Consider the following 15,427-nt stretch of genomic DNA (forward strand, 5'->3'; position numbering starts at 1 on the left):
CTAGGGTAGAAAGATGAACCTAGGGTAGAAAGATGAACCTAGGGTAGAAAGATGAACCTTTGGGTAGAAAGATGAACCTAGGGTAGAAAGATGAACCTTGTAGGGTAGAAAGATGAACCCAGGGTAGAAAGATAAACATACTCAATTAGTTTATCATTAATTTTATTCATTTCTTTTTTATTGAAATCATGAAGAAATTTTTGTTTTTACGCAAAACGCGTAGACAAAAAATATTTAAAAATGACCTTAAATTTTAAATAATATGAATGGGGTTATCTAAAACAACATTTTCTTTTTCCTATTAAAGCTGTGTATGAGAAATTTATTTATTGTTTTCATATTTTATAATGTAAAAGTGTAAAAACAACCACTTTCACAGTTAATAAAAAACCCGGAGATTTTCTGATATGATAATTTCTTAAATCTGCCAAACACGCAAAATCTGGCAAAAACTTGCAAAATTACAGTAATTATGCGAAAGGCAACGTTACAGTTCTAAGAATTTAGTCTAGTAAATGTAGAAGATGGGGGGGGGGGGTTAACCCAATCCCCCCCTCTGTGTTAAATTAACCTTTTGGTCTTTTTTCCAGTAGGTGCAAGATTGAAGGCCAAGGGACTGTAGGCCGTAGGGGCTATAAAGAGTCAAGAATAGAGAATAACACTGGATTCATACAATTGGTATAATTTAAGAAAGAATTTAATTTCATGTGGAATACTTGTACGACTTTATGGCCTTTCTGACCTAGAATTTTCACAAAAAAAATTGTTTGGACGCAAATAATGATTTCAATATGTTTATTTAATCATCATCCATTTTTATAAATCTATAGTTACGATAAAATTCTATTAAATGGATATCCAAAAACCTTTAAAGATATCAAAGCTTATGTTTTTATCGAATATTCGTTTTCATTAGGTTTTATTTCTAAGTAAGAAATAGATAAAGAAACTCCCCTCTAAAACCAAATCAAAGAAAATGAAAAATATCAATTTCCAAATTTTAAATCAGAGTTTTAATTTTCATCATCAACAGAAGCCTCAAATACTTACGATAATATGGTTTAAAGGGACTGTAAGCGTATATTCAAGTGATCCACAATGCAAAGATGGCCGTACCCGATTCACAACGGTACCCTTGATCAATAATGTTGAAGATATTGTCGTTTTTCTAGACTTAAACGTGTCCAATTTTGATGTTTCCTGTATGTTTTCCTTGCAATACAAATGCGCAAGTTTTTTTTGTACTTGACCAGACAAAGCTTTTATACGGGTATCGCTGTGAATCAGGCATTGCCATCTTACATCATACTGCAGAGTCCATTTAAGGTTATGTGGCAGGGTGTGAAAACCTATTAGTTTGCATCGCGCGATGAAAATGTAAAATTGATATATTTGAATTCTATAAATCTACTGGCTTGCAGGAACCCAGCGTAGTCATAGTTAGTCCCGCCGTTTTCCTGCACTTGGTCATAAATTACGATTACCGGCAAACAGAGTCTAGAGATTACAACTTTTACATAGATAATCTTACCTTCCGCTAGGCGAAACCTCAGTGTATAAAGGTTTCTTCTTTACAAACGGATACTTGGATCCATTTTTAACACTTCTCACTGTAGATTTTGTTCTTTTTATAGTTGATATGCCTTTAATACTTCTATACAGTTCCTCTTGCAGGCTTTCATGTTTATTATACTGCTTGCGGGGCAAGGGTGCGGATTTTGGGGGCGAAAACATGTTTAACCAAAATGTTTTTTCACTTGACTGTAATCTGTAAACTACTGGGAAAGGCGGAGTTCACATGTCTTTTGTTTTCTTTAATTTCTAATTTATCGCTGAAATCTACCAAAACTTTAATAAAAAATCTTCCAAATTTTATTATTGAAGCTTTATACGTTAACAAGTTTGTATTACACTGTTTGGTCTATAAAATCTAGAGATTAATCAGTAAACCTAAATACTGTGCATTTGCATACAAATCGGCCCGGAGGGATTTGAGTCACAACTTAACGGGTCGAGAACCAGAACTCAACTGAGAGCAAGCAGTTTCTCAGGGTTCGCGGTTCTACTGGTACAAGCTCCATACCTAGACTAGACCACTGATAAAGTGGGGCAATAATGAGTAGGGGGAGAAAGGGAAAAAGAAGAAAAATTAGGAGATATTCATGTACTTAAATTTTGATTTCATATAACTTTTTGTTTTGTTTTGATGTTTCTTTATAATTTCCAGTTTAAACTCCTCTCAAGTCTCTACTCTATATACAACAACAAAGAAAGAAATACTTATTTCTTAGAAATGGAGGAAAAGGAAAAAGTTGTACGGAAGAGGGATATTTGGGCATAGAGGGGGAGGGGGGGGGGTGTGTGGATTTTATCAATATTTAAAGTCACATATTTTTAAACAGTTATTAAGTCATTGAAGAGGATTAAACAAAAAGAACATGACCTAGCAACTTTCAAATAAACGGAATTTATTTTAAATAGTTTTCAGGTTTGTTTATTTTCTCTCTCATTGGAAGAAAGATTTAACCAATAGAAATAAGGAGCTTAACTGCTTTGAACCGATTTAAATTAAATCAAAAGTTCCCACCCCTTTCCCACCCCTATGTTATTTTTATCAACTTTAATATTAACGTAAATGTATGTGTAGGACTCTTGAGTCCACTTGACATTGACGTTTCTAAATTTGTTTAAAATGCTTCTTGTCTGATTGCTCAATGTAGTCAAAAATATCAAATTTAGATTAAAAAACAGGATGTGAGTCAGAACGTCAAAAGTCTTAACAGAAATTTAGTTTGGCATAGAGAAAAGTAGGGATTCAGGCAGTATGTCCATAACAGCTAGCCCAAACCCAGACATTTTTTCGATAGATAGATAGATCGATAGTATAGATAAATAGATATATATATTTATATATATATATATAGATAGTTAGCGAGATAAATAGATAGATATGTAGATAGATAGATAGATTCATAGATAGATATATAGGTAGATAGATAGATAGATAGATAGATAGATAGATAGATAAAACGTGATGAGATGAGAAGCTCCGGGTTTAAATATTCACTGAGATTAAGTTCAATCATGGGTGCACTTTCGTACAGGGTGGAGCAAAACAAGTTTTAACCATGGTCATAAAATTGCATACAAGGTGTAACATGAAAAGATTTACTGTACAAACTATGCACTGCAATTTTGGCTAACTATGGCGTAACAGTTTAAATTTTTCTTAAGTTTATAGTTTTTATTATATGCGCATCTTTATACAGGGTGTAATAAGTTTATTCTAACTTGCACTTTCCTTTGTGCACTTTTATGCTTTATTATTTGTTTACTTATCTCACAAAGTTTACTTATTGTATTCTTAAAGTAAGCAGTAAAAACATTTTTAAAATTTTACTTTAATGCATTGTATGTTGTAGCAAAATAATCATGTCGTTAACTTGCTAGTATGTTAGTATCAAAATATAGATGTTTAATATTTATAACGCTTAATAACGAGCCAGAAAACTGTTAATGAATGCTTTTTATTTTACTTTACTTTCTACTTTTATTTTTGAAAATATTCAGGTTCCTTAAACTATATAGTGCAGTTGTCTAATAAAAAAGTCCTCTGTGATATTTAATAAGTAAAAAAAGCATTCGATAATGTTGCAGTTGTGATCCTCAAAATACGTTCAATTTTTGGGCTATATTTACACCCTGTTCCGAATAGTAGTAAAAGGGAGAGATTAAGGGGGGGGGGTTGAATAAGATAAATTGACCCAAATATGTTTAATATTCAGAAACCTGAGAATCGGGCCAGGAATAGAATTTTACATTTTACGCACTGACATCTTATTTTTAGAAGATCCTCAAACCTTTTATACCATTTTCAAATTTTATGATTAAAAAAAATAAAAAATTGAAGAAAGTTTTAACGTTTTTAGGAACATGAGTAAACAGTAGAGGAAGGGTTTTCACGAAATGACCATATTTTTTGCGCAAATATTTTTTTGCTAACTTTTTCGCATCTTTGGCGCATGAAGCGTATTAAGTTTTGCACGTTTTTGAGCAATTTTTTGCGTAATTTGCGCAAAACCGGAAGTATTGCGCAAAATGTAAATTTTTTTCGCAAAACATGTTATTGCAAATTGACCCAAAATTACAGTTTCAGCACAGAATCAGACAAATGAAGGTTTATTAAAAATTTTACACACAAATAAATTATGATTATGCTGCTCTGAACTGGTTACTTTGAGTTATAAAATCTTAAAATTGAGGGCCAAAATAAAAAAACAGAAAATAGAAATTTAAAAAATTGAAATTAAATGCATAGTTTTTTAAAAATATCTTTTTAAAAAGTTCTCAACTTCCTCTTTATCTGTTTTAAAAATCCACAGTACTATATTGAACCCTGTTCATGTACTTCCTTGAATTTCTAGGATGTGAGTTATTTTTAATATTGAAATGACAAGGTAATATTCTTTAATGTTTGCAATCAATATACTTCAGTTGAATGTTTGTCAAATTTTGCACCTTTTTTCAATAAAAGTGTGTTAATTTATATAAAAGTAAAGTTTCCTTGCCTCTTGAGAATATTTCTGTACAAACCTGCCGAGTGTTGATTAAGTATAAAATAAAAACAGTCAAGGAAAGTAATTATGTAAAACAAAAGTACGGAGATTTCAACTTAAATATTTATATAATAAATCTCTATATATATATATATATATACAGTCAAGGAAAGTAATTATGTAAAACCAAAGTACGAAGATTTCAACTTAAATATTCATATAATAAAGCTCTTCGCTCATATATATATATATATACTTATTATGAGTAAATGTTAGCCATAGCTGGCCAAATGTCTGGACCGAACTGGCTGAACTTTTTTGAGGGAACCCTTAAGTACCCCGGGGGGTAACAGGGGCTAAAAGTTCGAAAAATTCACGGGCAGCGCCGAGCACATCAGCTGTTTAAGAATAAGTACAAGAAGCACGTTGTTTGCCCATCCCTAGTTATTAGTATAAAATTACTTTATTAGGCTTCTGACCTCAACTATCCGTTTAACCTTACTCTGAGGTTTGAATTGCTTCCTATATTTGGTTTGTTATGTAGGTCACGTGCAGGTCAGCTTTCAACTCATTTCATACACCGTAGAAATTACTTCCCCCCCTTTACATTTTGAGGTTGCCCCCTCCCCCTTCCCGACGATGCATAATGTTATTAGTTGATATATCTAGCCCTTACACATAATTTTTATTTCGAAACGTTTAATGATGTATGTTTCGTTTCCCTCTACTTATTTTGCTAGGCTACCATCCAACTTTTGACACTCCCCCCCTCATCATTCCCCTTATTATTCCTTTGTATATACCTTCATTTTAGAATCATGTATTAACATGATTGGAAACAGAAAGAAAGCAAACTTTGAAATTGTGTGTGTAGAAAACAAAATATCAAAAAATCAAAAAAAGGAAAAATGCAGTATTTTTTAATAATGCTGCAAATTAGAAATAATACGATAATGCATGTTTTTCGAAGCTACAGCCTTAATGTTCTGCTTAACTTGTATCTTTTTATCAATTTCTCTCTTACTGTTGTCTAATCTTTTTTTATTTCCATGTTTTTCGTTTGAACCTTCTGCTCATTGAGAAAGGAAATTAAGAGTTAAAGCTTATCTTATAATCCCCTGACTCCTGACATGTATATACAGCCTACCACCATATAACAAAATATTGACTACATCACGAGAAATGCGATTAAATTATATTTATATACAAGCTTACAGCTTGTTAGATACGTAAACAAATTAAGGTTGCTATGGGGTGATCTCAGGGGATTAACTCTCTATCTNATCTTGAAAAGACGACATCTAGTGTTCTTTCTGTGTTGCTATTAATACATGGGATTATCTTCTATCTTTTCCTTTTTCAATATTTCTTCTGTAACATAAGATGTATGCTTCATGTTTTGATTAATTTTTAAACATTTATTTTAACATGCAAATTTATTAAGCTCCTAACCATCTGAGATAAGAATACATTTATAAAAACATATTTTCAAGTTTTCTTTTGTGCAATTCTTCTACCTATAAGATATAAGACATAAATAAAAAAAGTAAAATAGCAAAAGAATTGAGTCATTACCACAAACTCTGCTTTTCTAAACCCTATATTTTTGGATTTCAATGTCGTAGACCTTTGATATTTCAAACTATGAATTCTGTTAGATCAAATAATATAAGTTTGAAATATCAAAGATTTACGATATTGGGTTCTAAAGATATAGGGATTTTAAATTCATAGTTTGTGGCTAAGACTCAATTTCTTCATCGCAAATGCTTTTTTGAAACGTTTAAAATCTTTTACATTTAAAAAACAACAACTACGTATAACTAGGTTTTCCTCCCAGAGAGTCTTAAAATTGTGAGCCTTGAGAGAGACTGGGAACTACAAAGGAAGGAGAAAGTCAAAAGATTTGAGTATTTGTCACAAACTCTGATTTTCTTATCCCTATATCTTTGCAACCCAATATCATAGACCTTTAATATTTCATAGTAGGAATTTCGTTGGATAAAATAATCTAAGTTCGAAATATCATAGGTTTACACCGTAAGGTTGCAGAGATATCGGGATTAGAACTTTTGAGTGTGTGGCAAAGACTCAATTCCTTTAACCAACACAACTTTGTGACCCTTTTTAGCTCCTCTAGTGTTAATTTATGAACGAACTTTATCCGATTAGCATATTAGCATATTAGCATCTTAGAATTCAATTTGTTCTTCTCAATAGCTCTCGTGATTGTGGTTGACAACTTTCAAGAATTCAATCTCTCCAAACTAAGCTGTGAACACTCGCACAAAAATTGAGCAGTATTTTGCAAGAATTATATTTGATAAGTTGTCAAGATTTTTGTAACGCAATTTTACGTTAGTTTGACGTGAGTAGAGAGAGTTGGTCTGGATCATGTATGGGAGCCAAGGATGATAATGTTTAATCTTTGTTTGTTTATTTGTGTTTCGTGGAGTGACAAGTAGATCACCCCTTCCCCCTTTTCCCTGTTCAAATCTCTCTAATTCAATTCCCCCTCCCCCTGACCCCCTGATTTTAATTTCCCTTTTCCCCCTTTATCCAGTCATTGTCGCTTTTCCCATGTCCAATGTTTGCAAAAAACACGGTGTCTGACAGGTAACATATCCAATAAAATCACAATCTAAAAAGTATTAGGAAAAAAGTCCAAATTGTTGACAGTAAAAAAGTTCTGCGGAAAAAAAGTCATGGAAATGTGTACTGCAAATTATTTGGGAAAAAATAAAACAAAATTGCCCCTGTTTTATCATGCACTGCACTTCAGTTAAATGCACTTTTATTTATTTCTGTGACTTTTTTCCAATGCCTTTTTTCCCAAGAGAATTCTTGAATTATGTTTTATTTATTGTTTAATAATTATTTTTCAATGGTGGTTTCAGCACGATATCCGGAAAAATAAGTATTGCTATGTTACCCATGACTTTTTTCCAAGAGACTTGAGAAAATTTCAGACTTTTTTTAGTGTTTTTATTTCAAATACTTTTTTCTAAATGACTGTTAGATGGGTTCGGCTTGTATGGAAATTATTAAGCCCTCTAAGTTCTTATCTGAAAAATAACATTTGTAATTAAATAAATTTCTATAAACTCGCTTTAACTGAATGCCCGTTCATAATTATTATTTTAGAAACATTAAATTTTGAAAGTTAACAAAGTTTTTTTTATAAAATCCATAAACTTTTTTTTTACAACGTATACAAAAGAAAAATGTTCACATTTTAAAGATATAATTTACCTAATTTTTCAAATTAAAATGATCGTTACCGAACGGATTGAAAAAAGCATGGCCTTATTAAGTAAAATTTGAAAATTGCCACAAAAATCATTTCATCCAAAAAAAAATTCTTAAAAATATAATATCTAATTCCGTGGCAGATGGAGAAAATGAACTCTCTATAATTAAAACATCGTGTGTAAAATCCAATGAAATGCATTTAGAATACAAAAATATAACAAATACACTTCATACCTTTCAACATCTCTCCAGCTCATTTTTATTCCAACCTTTCGGCGAGGTTCTTCCATATAAAATATTTTTAGAAATCGACAAGATTCTTGATCAATTATAAACTTTTCAACCCTAAATTGTTTATTTATTCATTAAATTATAAACATTGATATCTAATTCATGCCTCCACAATTTTGATTTTTGAATGCAAAAATAAGGCAGACCACATTTAAAAAACGCCAGAACTGGTAATATTTTGTATTACTATTAACAGAATAAATAAATACAAAATAATATTTCCAGGATCAATAATAACAATAATCAACGTTTATGTTTCGTTGGACACCCTGTAAACAGAGAAGTAGTACAATGGCAGATTAAATAAGAATGAAGAAGAAGGTAGTATGTATACGACATTACTGATGCAACTTTGGGACCTCGTAGCTCATATTGTTATCATTTTACGCACAAGTATGTGCTAGAATAAAAATATTTAATTTAATATTAAAAGTTCAAAACATATATTTGTTTTTTTTCAATTGTTTTTGATTTTGTTCTTACTGATTTACTTATAATTTACGTGATGTGTACGGTTGTATAAAATTCTTATGGATGATCAAATTTTAAAAATTTGCCTCAACAAAATTCGATTTTTGAAAATTTTGAAAATCCACGAAATTTTCTGTTATAAATCCACGACCTTTTTTGGTTTTTTGTTTTGTTTTACAATGTACGCAAAGAGAACATGTTTACTATTTAATTAGAAGATGGGCGCGAAGCACCCTTAAAACCTATTAGTTTATAGTTCTGAATGATACATATAGTTGATTTATATTATATAATACATAATCATATTACTTCTGATGCTACGTGAACAAATACAATTAAAATTTCGCGCTTGGGAGGCACGAAGCACACTTGTCTTATTCATTGTGCGCGTTTATAAAGGATGATCAGTCTTTTCTCAATAGCTTTAATACATTCAGGATATATATATAAAGTTATAATCTCTGTTTCTTTGGTTGTTTGTCTGATTCTAACTTCGGAACCCCTTGACAGATTTGCCTCAAATGATTGGGGAGCTCAGTTTTAGTTTTGTTTTGAGATTCTAAATTGAGTGAGTCGTTTTTTAGAGCCAAATTAGCAATTAGATGTGTAGTACAGTAGTTATTTAGGTGGTAGGTAGTACAGTAGTAAGTTAGCAAGTAGTTCTTTAGTTAGAAAGTTTGTAAATAATTAAATTAGCAAGTTAAAAATCTAAAAAAAAGTGAGTTAGTAAGTTAGTAAGTTAGTAAGTTTGTAAGTTGGTGAGTTAATAAGTTAGTAAGTTTGTAAGTCAGTATGTTAGTAAGTTAGTACGTTAATAAGTTAGTAAATTAGTAAGTTAGAAGTTAGTAAGTTAGCAAATAAGTGAATTCGATGATTAGGAATAAAATCAAGGTTTAGGGAAGAATGATTTAATGATTTGACAACATTTTTCTCCCAGTAGAACAGTCTTGTGAAAAATCATTAAAACTTTTAATGCACTACTCTACTCTATAATCCTTCTATACTTCTATCCAATTCTATATTTCTATCCTTTTATTCTATGATCCTTCTTCCTTCTATCCTTCTATCCTTCTATCCTTCTATCTGTTTATCCTTCTATCCTTCTATCCTTCTATACTTCTATCTTTCTATCCTTCTACCCTTATATCCTTCTATCCTTACTATTTTTCAATCTTCAATCCTTTAATCCTTTTTACTTTTTAAACCTTCATTCTTAATCCTTTAGTTACAAAATATACTACCGTAAAGACGACTCAAAACTCTTAAAATATGACATTTAGAAGTTTGAGTTTTGGTTTCTTATGTTTTCGTGTTTTAATTGTTTACTAAATGATCATATAAATTATCGATTATCTATGAGGAAGTAGAGAACGAAAACAGTTTATTTAGCACAATGATTAAAGGGACTGTAAAGAAAAAATGAAAGGGGGTATAGGATGAAACCTGTGAATCTCAGGAGATGAACGATACCATGTAAGACATCTATCTGATGCTCCTGTCTCGAGAAATTGATATAAAACCAAAGAGAAAAGAATATATATTAGAGGGGAATTTAGAGAATTTCTCGGTATGAATTTTTTCAGTCCCCATCAGCCTGAAAGGGAGTTCAAAGTGTACAAATCATATAAATGTTCACAAATTATATGCAGTAAAGTACATTAATACAATATGTTCCCTAGACCATCCATTTCAATTTCGAATTTTTTAAAGCTGTTAAATAAACTTTATAATAAATTATAATATATATTCTATTCTCTTCATATATATGCAATTTTGTATAAAAGCTGTAGTATTAAACAGATCTTATTTAACAAATATGCAACCAATCTGAAATCGACGATATCCCACGCCGGAGCCTGAGAATCTCAGGTTTGCTCCTATTATAATTTTTTAATTTTTATTTTGCATTATTAATAGATATCATTGATAATATAATTACATTTAGTCCGTATTACGTCACCAGCACTTTAGCCAATGGCAGTGCAGTATCGTTGTCACGTGATACAGACGGAAATCACGTGACCAGTATACTATATAGCCAATGGCAGTGCACTATTGTTGTCAAGTGATACAGACGGAAATCACGTGACCAGTTCAATCAATGAGAGAACAGGAATAACCAAAATCAAGAGGTAATTAATGATTCTTTTAAAATTCAAAAGTGCCATTGTGGATATCAAGATCAAGCGGTTGGGAGTATAATTATCAAACACAAATTGATTTTCTTGGGGAAAAATTTTTGTATTAGTAATTTAGAAAGTTTTGGCAACTTCTTTTAATTTTCAATTCGTGAATTTTTATTTTTATTCCAAATTCCAATTTGATTTTAACACACCATACAGACCTCCTACCCCAGTGGTAAATATATAAGTAGACTAATGATTTTACAACTCTGGTGAAACGCTTAATTTCATGGTTTTCGAGCTAAATAACACTTTTAATCCTTTCTGATACAGTTTAAATTTGTGATTTTAAGCTAGATTAAATATAATTATTTTGCAATTCTTTTTACCTCGTTCGATCAGACATCTTAAGAAAATTTTTATTTGAAAATTAATATTTTAAACGTGAAGGAGATTCACTGACTGCATTTTTTACAATTCTTGAAATAGAAAAATTACAAAATAATCTTGTCGTCGCGCGTGACTAATGAGTTGCACTTGCACCTATAGTTTTTCACTGCATCATAGTCAAACAAATATTTATGAATTAACATGCTTTCAAGACGCTAACGCGTGTCTATTTGAAGACGCTAACTTTAGCTTCATTATATATTTATAATTCTTGCTTATACTGCAGGATCTCCTATTTTCTTTTTAGTAACAATGTTTAAAGGTAAAACTGTTGAAAACAAACCAAAAACTTCACACTTTTTTCTCTCACAGGCTTAAGCACAGGGTGTTTCACGAAACATGACAGCTAGTGAATAATTTGAAATGTCTTCTTCCATAACTTTCTAAGTTGTTTGATGCCAAAGATGATGATAAGAAATATTAAATGACAATAATATTATAGTAACATTTATTTCAAACAAATATATATTTAAGTAAAAGATTTGTTTCACGAAATAAACTGCAAAATGTCTTAAATCACTAACACAGTATCATGGAAGAAAACATTGAAAACTATTCACCAACTGTCATGTTTAGTGAGACACCCTGTATTATCCGATCATAATAAAATTATTATCACAGTGTCTCTGGGACGTTAGAACGACATGGTTAACAAATTATCGAATTTGGTCAACCCTCCTATGAATTTGGACACCCTGTATTTGGACACCACTTTTTAAAACTAAGCCAGGGATCTGGTTAAAAAAAATGCACAAAACGGTTCAGAAAGGGTGATGGGGGGGCGGGCTGTAATTATCTCTCAAAAACTTTAACATTATCATGCTTTCAGCACATCTTCTATTTCAATTTTAAACATTTTCTCTTTGTAAAACAAAAAAAAATAGTTCGTTGATTTACAAATTTCGTGGATTTTCAAAATTTAATGAAATCGAATTTTGTTGAAGGCTATTTTTTTTTAATTTTGATCATCAATAAACCTTCCCTGGGATTATGTGAGGCCATATTTGAATTTATAACGTCTGTTTCCTAATTTTTAATATTCTTTCTTTGCCTCATCATTAATTAAGTCATAAGAAAATTATATTTATGAAAGAAAACTTAAAGGGAGTGTAAAGGAAAAATGAAAGGGGGTATAGGCTGAAACATGAGAATCTCAAGAGTTGATTGAGACATATAAGAATTCTGTCTGATGAGGGGAGGAAGGCCAGCCACAGCAATTTTTCATCCGAGCACCATTCTCCTCATTTTCTTGTCCGAGCCACCTCGAAATCCTCTTATTATGTATTTTTAAGTTTCTAATTCTTGAAGATAAGGCTATCTTTTAAAAATCAGGCCACGTTAGGGCATAAAATATGGATAGACTAAAGTATTACATCATGTTGAAATCTTCAAAGCCGTGAGAATAATGTCAAACTTTATTTAGGTGAAACTTAAATCTTTTCTGCCTCCGTCAGGGCTAACCTTCGTGATGCAAAATAAATAGCAAAATATTTGCCATACATCTGCCTATAATTTTATACAGATATATTCAGACCCCCAGGTTAAAACAGCTTCTCTTTGATTACTTGTAAACTTGTTATTCGAAAAAATCTTTTAAAAAGTCGTCTTCATTGTATTTATAATCACATCATTTCTAAAATGCATTTTTCATGCTTTCAAAATTACCAAATTACCTACAAACGGGTGAGACTGTGATGACGACCTGAAATTATTTACATAGAGCTAACTTCAAGTCGTTTTCCAACTATTATGTTTGGAGTCCCGAAGGATGCAACACTCAACTGTATACAGAGTGTACAATTAACATCTTTCTTCTTTTTCCATTTTCTAATGGAAGTAGTCGTAAATATACCCTTACCGGTATATTTACGACTACTAATGGATCGCCTTTAAATTCAGGGACATGTATGATCCTTTTAAAAAACGATAGAAAAAGGATCGTTTTTCATTTCGTTTTTATTTTTTTCTAACAACGATCGTTTACTTTTTGGAAAACTGCAACTTTCGTTTTTGAAAACGAACCAGTCGTTTTTGACTCTCAAAAAAAATGAAAAACGATCGTTTTGTTTTCTTAAAAACGATCGTCTAAAAAAATTCGCTTAAGAAATTTTAAATATTTGTCTCAATCAAAATTCGATCGTCATTAAATTTTTTAAAATTTTGAAAATCCACGAAATTTTTTGTGAAAATCCGCGAATTATTTTTGTTTTGTTTTACGATGTACACAAAGAGAACATGTTCACAATTAATTTAGAAGATGGGCGCGAAGCGCCCTCTAAGGCTAGTGATGTCAAACTTTATTTAGGTGAAACTTAAATCTTTTCTGCCTCCGTCATGGCTAACCTTCGGGATACAAAATAAATAGCAAAATATTTGCCATACCTCTGCCTATAATTTTATACAGATATATTCAGACCCCCAGGTTAAAACAGCTTCTCTTTGATTACTTGTACGTAAACTTGTTATTCGAAAAAATCTTTTTAAAAGTCGTCTTCATTGTATTGATACAATCGCCTACCACTTTATAATCACAACATTTTAAAATACATTTTTCGTGCTTTCAAAATTACCAAATTACCTACAAACGGGTGAAACTGTGATGACGACCTGAAATTATTTACATAGAGTAACTTCAAGTTGTCTTCCAACTATTATGTTTGGAGTCCTGCAGGATGCAACACTCAACTGTATACAGAGTGTATAACAGTTAACATCTTTCTTCTTTTTCCATGTTCTAATGGATCGCCTTTAAATTCAGGGACATGTACGATAATCCTTTTAAAAAACGATAGAAAAAGGATCGTTTTTCATTTATATTTTATTTTTTTCTAGCAACGATCGTTTACTTTTTGGAAAACTGCAACTTTCGTTTTTTAAACGAACCACTCGTTTTTAACTCTCAAAAAAACGAAAAACGATCATTTTATTTTCTTAAAAACGATCGTCTAAAGAAATTCGCTTAGGAGTCTAAAATTTATTGAAATTAATTTAAATTTCTTATTCAGAAAGATAAGGTTATGAATGTTGTCTCAAATGTTATTTTTATCGAAACAAATAACCTTAATGTTTTCTGACCTTGGATTTTCCGACCAAAAGATGTATTTTCTCTTTAAAAAGTCGCATATAACGATCGTTATCGAAGGGTAGTCATTAATCGTCTTTAATGAAGGGTCGTCGTTACCAGTTGTTAAAGAAGGGTCGTTGAAAAACCACCGTGTTTAAAAAAAGGAAAAAAACGGTCGTAAAAAAGATCATTTTTAAATCTATTGTTTGGTGTTTCGTTTTTGCTGCTTTCTTAACTTTTAAGGGGGAGTGGTTAACGTGGTTAACTCCCCATAGCCTCCCTTTTTACACGCCCTTGTCTTCGTTCTCTTTCACCCCCTTCCCCCCCCCCTTTAATCTTCGTTTTGCTTGAGTATCTGACCTAAGCACTAATCACTAAGCAGTAACTGCATGATTTTAAGTAATTAACAATTCAAGGTGAATCATTTGACTGGGGATTTAAGGTGAGAAACAAAAAAGTCGGATCAAGAGGGTGGAGGGCAGGGTAATGTACATGGGGGGGGGGCAAAGAATCATAATGTAAAGATAGTTATTTCAGAGGTGTACGCATTTTTAGTACTGCAGTTTACTATCTCTGGGCGGTAAAGTAAACAAAAGAAGAATGAATCACAGCCTGACATGGGATCCATCATAAAAAAATCAATGTTGAAATATTTTGGTCATAGGAAACTAACATAATACTGAAGCATCATTCTTGTTTACAAACACCACCCAGAGAAGACGCAACAGCAATTAACTTTCCTTGCCTTATTACCTTGGGTGGGGGNAATTAGAACCTTTAGGTTTAATTGATTTACAAATGAATGCTGCAAATTATTTCAAAGATCAAAGACGACCTTCAAGTCGTCTTTCTACTCTCATGTTTCGTGGGACACCTGGCGTAGAAAGTGTAGAAATGTCTTGATTTATGTTGTATTTTTTTCTGTATAGAGATAAACATTATAACTAAAGTAATTATTCTGAAAACAAAAAGCAACCTTGAAAAGGTTTTTAGAATAAAAAAATCTGTTGCAGGGGAAGTTTTTAAATTGCACAAACTGCAGAACATTTTAAAAAAGGTTTTATGTAAAATATCAATTTTTAAGATGATTTGCATTTTTATAATATTTGACAATTGCTTATCCACTGCTTTCTTTAATGGTTAAAATTCGTGCTTTTTTAAAGCTGACTTATTTTTACAAGTAAACCTTACCTGTCTAGTAAAGACCACGGTACATAATC

General features: G+C 31.3%; 1 protein-coding gene across 1 annotated transcript in view; it reads right to left on the bottom strand.

The window, feature by feature from the left end:
- Positions 1-1,974, bottom strand: part of LOC111717341 (uncharacterized) — a 49,010-nt gene extending 47,036 nt beyond the window's left edge. The window contains exon 1 of the mRNA XM_023492841.1: positions 1,532-1,974. Within this exon, the coding sequence (XP_023348609.1) occupies positions 1,532-1,734 (203 nt within the window). The 5' untranslated portion in view covers positions 1,735-1,974. The remainder of the gene's footprint in view (positions 1-1,531) is intronic.
- Between the last annotated feature and the right edge of the window lie 13,453 nt (positions 1,975-15,427).

Source organism: Eurytemora carolleeae, unplaced genomic scaffold, assembly GCF_000591075.1.
Source record: "Eurytemora carolleeae unplaced genomic scaffold, Eaff_2.0 scaffold1691, whole genome shotgun sequence".
Taxonomy (NCBI): Eukaryota; Metazoa; Arthropoda; class Copepoda; order Calanoida; family Temoridae; genus Eurytemora; species Eurytemora carolleeae.